Source organism: Erpetoichthys calabaricus, chromosome 14 (assembly GCF_900747795.2).
Source record: "Erpetoichthys calabaricus chromosome 14, fErpCal1.3, whole genome shotgun sequence".
In the NCBI taxonomy this organism is placed as follows: Eukaryota; Metazoa; Chordata; class Cladistia; order Polypteriformes; family Polypteridae; genus Erpetoichthys; species Erpetoichthys calabaricus.
Window position 1 is genome coordinate 79390471 of NC_041407.2, and position 12181 is coordinate 79402651.

A 12181-nucleotide genomic window follows, 5' to 3' on the forward strand; every position below is an offset into this window, starting at 1 on the left:
TCATGCTAAAAGTGTTCCCGGTGGGCCTGTATGGTGGGGTAGGCAGGTAGCCTTCAGTCCAGGTCAGATAATTCACTACAATGCCTATATGTAGCAGCTCGGATGTGTTGCTGCCAGAAGAGAGTCTTTCTTCTTACAGGCTATAAAAGCAGTGATGCATGATGGGAAGCCTGACCTCTAATTACATCTCTGCTTCGGTTTAGAATTCAACAGACCCAAGAGTACAAAGAAAAAAACTGCAAACCTATTCCCGGCCATGGTTTTCCAGGTCTATTTTTCCAGATGAATGTCTTTCAGTAGATTCAGACGGTGTCAGCAAAATATATGGGCCAAAAGAGCTTAAAAAATAAATAAATAAAAGAACTTACCTTTGACCTGGACCCCGCTCCATAGACAAGGGTCTGTTTTGAACCCGTTTTCTCACTGAGCTTTTTTTCCACAATCGGGGGTCGAGTTGCTTCATCTTCATCTAAGTGAGGTCTGTGTAAAGAAAAAGAGAAGAAAGATGTCAGATAAGCAAAAGTAAGAGTCACAATGTCCAAGATGGCCCTACACTGTCTTGTCACATGTAAAGTAAGAAGCACTTTAGAGTGGTCATAAACGAGTGTGTTAGGAATGGGGGCTGACCAGATGTCCTCTTGTTTACCCCCAACAATAAACTTATATTAATGAATTCTCAGCTGGTAGGGCACTACAGACTGGTGGCATGGATTATGGAAAGATGCTGGATGGACTGTACTGGAGGAACAGCCACAAATACAGGAAAACCTTGCTATCTACAGATTTGCTTAATTGTTTTTACAAAAGTGTGACCCTTTCGTGACACCCGTGGTTTACACTTGCATAATCGCAGTTACGTGCAGCACCAGGACTTGCAATTATTCTCCATGAACAAGGAATTCTCTGTAAGAGCAGCACATAAGCTTGCACTCATTAAGTCTCATCCTTTTGTACACAGCACTCATCTCTGCTACCAATTGGATGGCTTAGTGTGTTCCTCGGATTGTCCATGCCACAGGCAACTGTGGACTCTGTAGGAATGCCTAGAAGAAGATCGAACTTAACTATGGAGGAAGTGAAGGTCAGAATAAGTTTACTGTAGATGAATGTGTGGAAAGATCATCAGCAAGCCTCGTGGAATGAGAGTGGAGGGACAGCATGTCCACCCAACCCCATCGGTCCTTGCCAAGAGTCAGTGTCATGCTGGAACCTAACCCCATTTGTCCGATGCGTTGAATGCTTCACTATCTGCAGTTTCTGTGTCTGTGAGGATTTTGAGGAATGCAACCCCTGTGAGTAACAAGAATTGAATGAACTGGAAAGACAAAAAGCCAACATTGCTTGAAAAGGTCGAGTGTTTCAGTACCCATATCAGATTCAATCAATCAGTCTTGATTCTATACGGATAACTTTCATGGAGTAGATCATCATAAGGAGCTTTAAAATTTAGGGCAGCAACATTAAATATGAGTGGGACATGTACAAATGACAAGAAAAATCAACAGCCTTGGGAAGTGATCTGTTAAAATTCAACAAAACAATTCACCCTCCTCTGCAAACATGGGTGCTCACCTACTACGACACTCTTGGCATCTTTTTATGGTAATTAAGAAGCCAAATGCCAGGTGGAATAAAACATAAGTTTAAAAAGCCTCCATTTACTGTACACAGGCAAATCTTCTTGTGGGAAAGTTGAAGAGCCTGTGCTTTATGTGACCTGCCAGTGGGGCATTTGATCAGTGTGGCACAGTCAGCCTCAGAGGCTCTCGCACTTATTTGAATTTATTTGACTGCCAGTTAAAAATTAACCACTACTGGGCAGAGTAAAAGGATCAGGCTGGCCGTGAGGCCTTTCCTGGATAACCACATCCCATTCTTAATCACACCGGAACTGTGCAGTTGGCACTGCTTTTCCCTGTGTTCCATTGAATATTTGGGTTCTTCAAAATGTGAAAAGGTATATTGCCATTTTAATGATGTCAGTCTGACTATGAATTTGGATGTGCACCAGGGATCAAGAAACCATTGAAAAACGTTGTAGCCACTGGACCGGTGAGAGAACAGGCCAGAGAGACGCTGCATGATAAAGGGAGAAGTTGTGCACGCTCAAGGAGCTTAAAAGGTGATGCGATGAAGAGCAGGGGAGGTCGGGCTTGGCAAAGGAAAGAAGGCATCCAAGGTGGTCATAAAGGCTTGTGAGGACCCCCTTGAAGAGGAGAAGTGACTCCCGAACTCGATAGATAGTGTCACACACATGCGCATGGGAAACAGCTGAAGGGCCTAAACACTTGTAATTTTACGCCAGGCCAGGGGTCGGCGGAGTGTACTGACTATCTCTCTCAGTCCCTTGCAGACCTTTCCCGGGAAATCCCGCCTCTTTCCGGCCCCAAGGATGATGTCACTTCCGGACACAAGGACGCCACTCCCAGTTCCTGCAACGACGACGTCATTTCCTTCCCAGGCCTTTAAAACTGCCATCTTGCCTTAACACAGGCAGTTCTGTTTTGGACTCCAAACTATACACATCGTGTATTTAAAAAGAGCAATTACAGCCGAGCATAATATACGGGTGGCTGCCCCAAACCTTTCTGATGTCTCCGACTCATTCTTGTCACAGTGGCGTAGTCGGCAGGATGCAGCTTTCCCAGAAGAAACCAGGAAGGAACCATAAAAGTACTCAGGTAGGAGAGTACCGGGGCCGTGTTTCCGGGTGGGTGGTGTGCTCAGCAGTCCGGAGTGACACGGTGCAGGCTTCGCTCCCACCAAGGGATAATGAGCCCCTAATCCTACACAGGGAGAATGTGGAGGAGACCCACCGACGTGGGCTGGTTCCTGTGGGGAAAACGAAAAGGGCTTACTATGTTCTCTCAGAGGAGAGGACTGGGCCGCCCGTTGGGACCAAGGTCCTAGAGACATATGGGCTATCCCCAGCCCAGCAGGTAAAAACCTTACAGACTTGGGAATATGATCCTGAGAGATCAACTCGGGAGCAAGCTTATGCTCTCTGGGAACTAGTGGCTCAATGGCTGAGACCCTTTGAGCTAAACGCCAGACAAATTGTGCAGCAGGTAGCCTGCTTTATTTTGCTTCAAGGTCTTCCCAATGACTTTGCCCAGCCAGTCTGGGGAGACTTCCATTCCATGGACGAGCTTATAGCTCAAATAAGACCGCAGAACGGTCCTCTGGTGGACTCCGTAGGGATTACGTCCTATTATATAAGTCCCTTCCATATAACTCGAAGCCTGTCCCGATGTCCCCGGGGCGCGGGGTGGGCCGCTTACGCGGGAGCACAGAGGGATGCGGGTGGAAGGAGGGAGGACGGTTATGTGCACTTTCGAACCTCCTGGCTACTGGTAATACGGGAGTGGTAGTAATCAATAGCCATAAAGTTACAGCACTTCTGGATACCGGCAGCAACATCTCCATTGTTGATTGCCGTTATGTACTACCGCGACAGGGAACGAGAGAAAAGACCAGTAAGTGGTAAAGAAGTTCTCCGTAGCGGTCCATCCACACCCAGCTTTTCCGGTGATCCTAGGGCGAGACTGGTCTGACAGTAAATGCGGTGTACTGATAACCACTCCTCGTAACTCTATAGGCCTAGTCATAGAAGGAACAAACCTGTCTCAAGCTGTTTCCACGCAGTGTAACCGGCCGGAGGAAAGAGATACGGAAGACTCCGAGGAGGACGGGGAGGTTCCTGGGCCGTCGCACATAAACACATCATCAGCCCGGGCCTCAACGAGCCAGGAGGACTCCCGCCCCTTGAGGTCAGACCAGACCCTCTCTCCGACTTGCAATTTCAATTCAATGAAACACTAGCGTCTTTCAGGAGAGAACAATGGAATGACGACTCCCTGAAGTTTGCTAAAAATGCAGTCGTGCTTGTCAATGGCCAGCGCACTCATCTGCCCATGCCTCACAGCCCTCACTTTGTACTTGACAATGATCTGTTATATCGAATAGCTGATCGTGAGGGCGGAGTGCGGAAGTTGCTGCTAATCCCACGAACCTACTGGCAGCAAGTTTGTGTGTTGGCACACGCCCATCTCCTGGGAGGCCATCTCGGCACCGAAAAAACTTTAGAGCAGATTAAGCTCAGATTTTATTGGCCGGGAATAAACGAGGAGGTTCGCCATTTTTGCATTTCTTGTCCAGAATGTCAATTACGGCAAATTCCTAGGAAGGACCGCGCTCCTCTCGTTCCCCTTCCCCTGATTGATGTTCCCTTTGAGCATATTGGGGTCAATATAGTAGGACCCCTGGAGCCCTCGGCCCGAGGACATAAATATATATTAGTCCTTGTAGATTACGCTACCCAATATCCAGAGGCAGTTCCGTTGCGCTCTGACACTACGAAAGCCATCGCACGGGAACTAGTGGGTGCATTTGCACGTGTCGGGATCCCTAAAGAAATGCTTACGGATCAAGGGACGCCCTTTACCTCTGCGACGTTCAAGGAATTGGCCAAGTTATTAAAAATTAAGCACTTAAGGACCGCGGTGTATCATCCTCAAACCGATGGTCTTGTCGAGAGGTTCAATCAAACTCTCAAGCAAATGCTGCGCAAGGTGGTCAGCGGGGATGGGAGGAACTGGGATCATCTCCTCCCCCTCGTGCTCTTTGCTTATCGGGAAGTCCCACAAGCCTCTACGGGCTTCTCCCCCTTTGAACTGTTGTATGGGCGACAACCCCGAGGGTTATTTGATGTATTAAAAGAAGGATGGGAAGGAGAGGCTCTTCCCTTTGTCAATATATTAGAGTACTGTATATCGCGCAGTTACGCGATCGATTCGGAAAAATCTGACCTATTTTGAAGAGTCACATGGAAGAGGCGCAAGCAGCACAGGCCCACTATTATGATCGTGGCACGGTACTCCGGGAGTTCCAACCGGAGGATCGTGTCATGGTGTTGGTCCCTACCTCACATTTGAAGTTGCTTGCCCATTGGCAAGGCCCGTATGAAGTTAAGGAGAGGAAAGGGCTCGTCGATTATTTGGTGAAACAACCCAATCGTCGGCTGAGCGAGCAGGTGTATCATGTCAACTTGCTGAAGCCGTGGAAGGAGAGGGACCCTGATCTCTCCTCCGCTCAGCCCCGCTCTTTCTTTGCTCAGAGTTACAGCCTTAACTTCGGTCCTGACTTGAATGCTAAACAGAGACAGGAACTTGAGACAGCGATCTTGTCCGTTCCGGAGGTAGTAAGTGAACAACCCGGAAGGACCTCTCTGATTGCGCACAACATCGTGACAGAACCCGGAGTTGTCGTACGAGAACGCCCATATCGCCTTCCCGAAGCAAAGAGGGCAGAAGTGGAGCTTGAGATCAAGCGCATGCTGGAGCTAGGTGTGATTGAGGAAAGTTATAATCCCTGGTCCAGTCCAATTGTCCTGGTCAGTAAGCCCGACGGAAGTTGGAGGTTTTGCAACGACTTCCATCAACTGAATCAAGTCTCCCAATTTGACGCCTATCCAATGCCTCGCGTGGACGACCTCCTCGAGAGACTTGGACAAGCGAAGTTTTTGACCACACTTGACATGACAAAGGGGTACTGGCAGGTTCCTTTAACGGACTCCGCGAAGACTAAGACCGTGTTTAGCACCCCTAGAGGGCACTGGCAGTACACGGTCCTTCCATTCGGGTTACATGGGGCACTGGCAACTTTTCAGCGTCTGGTGGACAGAGTGCTCCAGCCCCATAACACGTTTAGTGCTGCCTATTTGGAGGACGTTGTCATCTATTCCAGCACATGGAAGGATCACGTGCAGCAGGTGGAAACGGTATTGCGGACACTGGGCTACCTGGTGGATCGTGGTGCCGTAAAACCACAGTGTTCCAAAATTAATGCCATATTAAACTGGCCCCGTCAGAATACCAAGCGACAAGTGCAGGCTTTTCTCGTCTTAGTGGGGTACTACCGCCGGTTTGTACCCCGGTTCTTCGAAAGAGCGGCACCCTTGACAGACCTTACGAAGAAGAGGGCCCCAAACCACGTGGTATGGACGGACTGCCGCTGCATTTTGTGACCTGCAACAGGCCCTTACGTCAGCACTTTCATACTCCAGACGGACGCTTTGGACACAGGCCTGGGGGCCGTGCTGAGCCAAAGTGTCAATGGTGTTGAACACCCTGTCATGTACCTGAGCTGGAAACTGCTGGATCGGGAGACCAGGTATGCCGCAGTGGAACGGGAGGCTCTTGCGATAAAATGAGCGATTACGCAGTTAAGGTACTACCTCTTGGGCCGTGAATTTACTCTGGTGACGGATCATGCGCCCCTCCAGTGGATGGCCCTTCACAAGGAGTCAAATCCACGGGTCACTAGGTGGTTTCTTGACCTCCAACCATACAAGTTCTCGCTTGTTCACCGGAAGGGTTCTCTCCATGCCAATGCGGATGCTCTCTCTTGAGTCCACGACCTCTCGGACAGGTCCGCCCGACCCGGTGGGTCTGGGCTAAGGGGGGGGCCTTGTCACACACGTGCACATGGAAAACAGCTGAAGGGCCTAAACACTTGTAATTCTACACCAGGCCAGGGGGCGGCGGAGTGTACTGACCATCTCTCTCAGTCCCTTGCAGACCTTTCCCGGGAAATCCCGCCTCTTTATGGCCCAAGGATGACGTCACTTCTGGACACAAGGATGCCACTCCCTGTTCCTGCAACGATAACGTCATTTCCTTCTCAGGCCTTTAAAACTGCCATCTTGCCTTAACACAGGCAGTTCTGTTTTGGACTCCGAACTATACACATCATGTATTTAACAAAAGAGCAATTGCAGACAAGCATATTATACGGGTAGCTGCCCCAAACCTTTCTGATGTCTCCGACTCATTCTTGTCACAATAGATAGATAGATAGATAGATAGATAGATAGATAGATAGATAGATAGATAGATAGATAGATAGATAGATAGATAGATAGATAGATAGATAGATAGATAGATAGATAGATAGATAGATAATATAAAGCAGTATTTTCAATATTTTCAACACTTCTATCATGCAACCTTTTCATCTTAAATTGCTTGACAAAAACAAAACTTCCCCTCCTTCAGTCTCTCCTCGCAGCTCACACCTCGCAGTCACAAAACAGTGTAGCCACCGGTTTCTGGTCCACAGTTAGAGTTGGAGTGCTGGACAGCTAAACAGCTTGCCCGGAGGTCCTAAGTAGGACTGAAGCAGCAGCCTTGTGCATTAAGGTCCAGTGCACTGCCTTCAAGGCCCACTCAAGGTTAAAGAATGTTTGTCAACTGGTAAATGTTCTTATTTTTTAACCCAATTCATCAGTGTGGAGTCTTCACATTGGCATTGTAGATCAATCAGCAATGGCCCATATGAGTGATTCTGTGTGCCATGAATGTCCTGTCCAGGGTTGCTTTCCTCCTTATGTTCAGAGATGTTTCTGGGTTCAGCTATGGCTCTCTGCAGTGTGTCTGGATGTGTTTGTGAGCTTTGCTTGCTACAGTCTGCTGTCTCTTTTCTCTTTGTGTATAATGTTCTACAGGTTCTGCTTCCCTACAGCCCATTAACCAAGAAGATGGGTAGATTGTGGTGGTATTTGCTGGGTTTGTCTGTGACAGGCTGGTGTTTTGTCCTGCCTTGTGCCCCCCCCTGCAACCCACAATGGAAAGGAACAGATTTATACGTTGAATGAATGGATGAATACTTGGACGGGCATGTTCACAAATTTTCCATGCAATGGTCCAGTGTCCCGTCCTGTGACTTACTTGCTTCCATTACTGGTGGGACATGCGGAAAACAAAAATGAAAAATCAATTTAGGAGTGGGATGGATTGTATTGGTGGACCAATGAATGAATTTGTTCAGAATGTCTTTGTCCCTACCTGCAATAAGGGCTAAGGAAAGTCATTGGAACTGAAAATGATTCAGAAAGTGGTCTGATGGAGGACTGAACTTGTGCACAAGCTTTTCTTGTAATGGACAAGTATCACGTTGAGGGTTAGGCCATGCCTTGAACTTAATGGTGTAGGGGAAAAATAACAGGCTTCTTGTGAAACTTTTAACAGAAAAAAATTACCCATAAAATGGATGGAGGGACGAGTGGTGTCCAAGGTTGGCCCCTGACTGCTACTAAGAGCTGCTGGGAAAACCTTAAGCTTTCTTTGGACAAAAAATAAAATGGACGAATAAGTGAATGAAAACAATAACAAGGTGTCCTCTCAGATTGACTGGCATCCACTCCAAGGCTGATCCTGCCCAGCACAAAATGTTGCTTAAAAAAGTCTTAGATTTCCTATGAGACTATAATGGAAATGGGTAAGTGGTTGAAGAGAAAACAAAAATAATAAATAACTTACTTTCCATCGTGTCACTGTGTCTCATTTGTCCAGTCGTGATGTTTTGTGACATTTCATGACTTTGTTTTTACGTAATCCAAGTCTGTAAAATCCCAGGAATTACAATCCTGTTTTCACACATGCGGGCCATCTCACCAGTTTACTACTCAATTTGGAGTTGATACCTGGAAAAATTCTCAAGCTGAAGCCTATAAAGTGCTCCTAAAAAGTGTTTACGCGCTTTAACGTTTTCACATTTTATTGAACACTTTTCATCGGCACTGTAATTCCCCCAAATATGTCACCCCAGCTTATGTGACAGAACCCTCCTTGTGTCATCAAGACCACTTCTGCCAGGTTAGGCTCAGGGTCTAACAGCATTGGGCACAAGACTGCAAATATGACTTCATGGGACAACAGTGACCCCCAGGTCAAGTGTGCCAGACGTCAAGGCTACCTTTAGTTGGATGCATTGATGTTAATTCAGATCAACCGGTTCTTAAAGGTTCAGGCGAGGACATGTAGACAGCATCCTTACCAAAAGAATTTTCACAAACAAACTTTGAACTTGGAGGTGTGTTTCATTAATTCACCTATCTTTTTAAAAATAACTTGAAAAACTGTATAAAACCTGAAATAAAAGTTCAACGCTAGAGCCAATTCAAGGAACAGTAAAGCAAAGAATCTGTTAGGCAACATTTGGGAACAGTAAATGATAAGATAAAAATGAGAAAGGTCTTCAATGTGTATGGTCAAGACAGACAAAGGGCTGAGGTTATAAACAAACTGAACACTCTTTGGACATAATGCAGAATTTTGGGGTCACGCCAGAATGATGTGCCTAGGACATGTGCCACGTGCTTTTGAACAGAGCAGGTTCAGTTTGGTTTCTTGAGATAATGAATCCCACTTCCATATGCTAAGCTGATCCAATTAGATGACATGCCTATGAGAGACAGCAAGTGTTTGATAAACAGCGGTCTTATAGGAGCATCAGGAACTGAATGAGATTGGTAAGAGAACACCGGTTGTGTATCCGGCCTGCGCATAGTAGAAGAAGTAGCAGAACGGGCAGGTCAATGAACACACTTGTCACAATTGCTAGTTGTCAAATTCTTGGCACAGCTCTGCTCTCACCAAATTAAAGGCCATTAAAGAACTTGGCTAAATGAAATGCAGCAGACCTGGAAAGGATCCATTGGAATACTCGTTGCCATTAACCAACAGGTGGAAATCTACTGTATAGCCCAGGTGGGTTCAGCAAGAGTCATTGACAAAAACTGTTCAGAGTAAATAAATCCATTTTCCTGGAATGCAGAAGAGCCAGTTCAGCATGACTGTAATAATTCTAGCATTTAGACGACTCCTCACAGAAACCACTGTGCTATTATTATGTGGCTGCACCTTCTCTTTAGCTATTCCCTCAGCAGGTTTGCTCCATACTGCTGGACCCTTCCAGGAGCCTCTTGAACCCGCCACTGTCAATAACGTAATTAAAGGATGAGCCAGGCAAATGAGGACACCCGCACAAAGCAAGGGGTAGGTGCAGAAGTGTAACAGTGCTTTAAAAATCCAAAAATCAAGATAAAAGTGTCCAAATAGTGCAGTACTCAGAAATGAAATAAATAAATAAATAAATAAATAAATAAATAAATAATCCAATTACATGATGGGTTCAATGGAGGTTAAAAACAATTCCATAAATACCCATAAAAGCGAGGCTAAAATCTTAAGGCAGGAATCTGTTCTTTAAAATCAAGTCCCCAGTGCTTCCCTTTATCTTCACTGGACCTCACAGGAGGAGAAAACACCCAACTCAAAGTCCCAAGCTATCCTTCTTCCACAAGTCCCATGGCTCCCAATCTGAACTCAGGCTTGAGTCCATACTGTCTATGGCTCCCAATAGGGCCCCCATTCCAAGCCTCGCCGACTCCCACCACATCCCCAGACTTACGTGGTGAGTCACACCATCCAGCACCGCATCATTATGTCTCCCTCAACCGCTCACCCAGAGTGATCAACTTCAGCAGCCCCCAGCGTTGGCCACACACTTCCCTCAAGGGGCTCTCCTCTCAACTGTCTGCTGTCTCTCTCTTCCTCTCACTTGCTTGCTCATGCACCGGCTCTCTCCCGTCTTCCTGCCGGCTTCTCTCTCCTTCCATTAAGCTCCTTTTCTTTCTGTCTATTGTTCTTGTCATTCTCTCCCTTTTGTCCATTGTAGGTTTCTCAATCTACTGCCTCACTAATTGGGTGTGGGTGTGAAAGGCTGTTACCTCCGCAGCTCAATTGAGGTGCCTAACCGATCCACTTGTTACTGCATGTGCATTCAGGGGGATTGGCCAAGTACCCCAAACAGCCACAGAGCCAAACATGCCTGCGTATACCCGCCCCGATTGGAGCCCTGCATGCGATTATTTATTTAAAATTAGCTGCTATACCACAGGTGACTTTATGAAAAGGAAAAAAAACAAAAACTAATTTAGACAGGCATGGGGGCGTACTGGCTGCCACCCTTTCTCTCCAGGGAGTCTGCACATTCTGTTTATATATCACTATGTACAGTTTAAGGGCTCTGGTGATGGTCATTACCCGCTGAACCAGGAGTTGGCGCTGTGGTTTAATGCTTTTTGTCTTCTTACCTCTGCAGAATGGAAGAATGACAGCCACTCCACCGCTGACATCACTTCCGTTGTCCGCCCTTCTGGACCCGCCCCTTCCTTCTGAGTAACTAAATAACCCAGGAAGCAGCTATTTTGTTTTCAGTTCTCTTCTGAAATCCTATCTGGAATGACATCTCCGCAAATTATTGCGTGCCACATTACTGCGTGTTCCTTCAAAATATACGGTGTCACCAAGGTGGTGCCCCAACTCTTTTACATTATTGTATCTCCTTTTTGCAATATACAAACACCCATACATATATATATACATATACTGTGACAGGCGGCCGGGTCCCATGCCCGGCTGGGACTTCCCTTCAACACTGGATCCGGGGGTGCAGCCATGGGATGCACTCTACGTCCCCCGGAACGTGTGGTGGCAGCCCTCCTGGGTTACATCGGGGCCACAGGTGTGGGACTTCAGGACTCAGACCTGTTGGGCTCTGCGGCCACCACCTGGAGGAGCTGCACGGCTTAATGAGCCTCTGTGGGCTGGAATGCAGCCACACCCGGAAGTGCAGCCTAATTAGGCCAATTACCACCTGGAGCACTTCCGGGAGGGCTACAAAAAGAGCCTGCAGCCACTACTCAGGGCGCCAGAGTCGGGAGGTGGAGGACGAAGCTAGACGGGAGGAGTGGTGGTGCCAGAAAAGTGTTTTGTGTTGCCTTAAAGTGCTTTTGGGACTTTGTATTGCCTGTGGGGTTCACGGGGAAGACGTGCCCCACAGGTGAAGAAAAATAAAAGTTCTTAGTGTTTTACACGTCCCTAAGTATGAGTCTGTGTCGGGTCGAGCACTATATAGCGTCCATATCACAATATTATATATATATAAATATATACACACACATCCATCCATCCATCCATCCATTTTCCAACCCGCTGAATCCGAACACAGGGTCACGGGGGTCCGCTGGAGCCAATCCCAGCCAACACAGGGCACAAGGCAGGGAACCAATCCCGGGCAGGGTGCCAACCCACCGCAGGACACACACAAACACACCCACACACCAAGCACACACTAGGGCCAATTTAGAATCGCCAATCCACTTAACCTGCATGTCTTTGGACTGTGGGAGGAAACCGGAGCGCCCGGAGGAAACCCACGCAGACACGGGGAGAACATGCAAACTCCACGCAGGGAGGACCCGGGAAGCGAACCCGGGTCTCCTAACTGCGAGGTAGCAGCGCTACCACTGCGCCACCGTGCCGCCCTATACACACAC

At 47.4% G+C, this 12181-nt stretch overlaps 1 protein-coding gene across 1 annotated transcript in view; it reads right to left on the bottom strand.

Moving 5' to 3' along the window:
- crybg2 (crystallin beta-gamma domain containing 2) overlaps nt 1–12181 on the bottom strand; it is a 154413-nt gene that overhangs the window by 114167 nt on the left and 28065 nt on the right. Inside the window, exon 2 of the mRNA XM_028820004.2 lies at nt 369–480. Within this exon, the coding sequence (XP_028675837.2) occupies nt 369–480 (112 nt within the window). The remainder of the gene's footprint in view (nt 1–368; nt 481–12181) is intronic.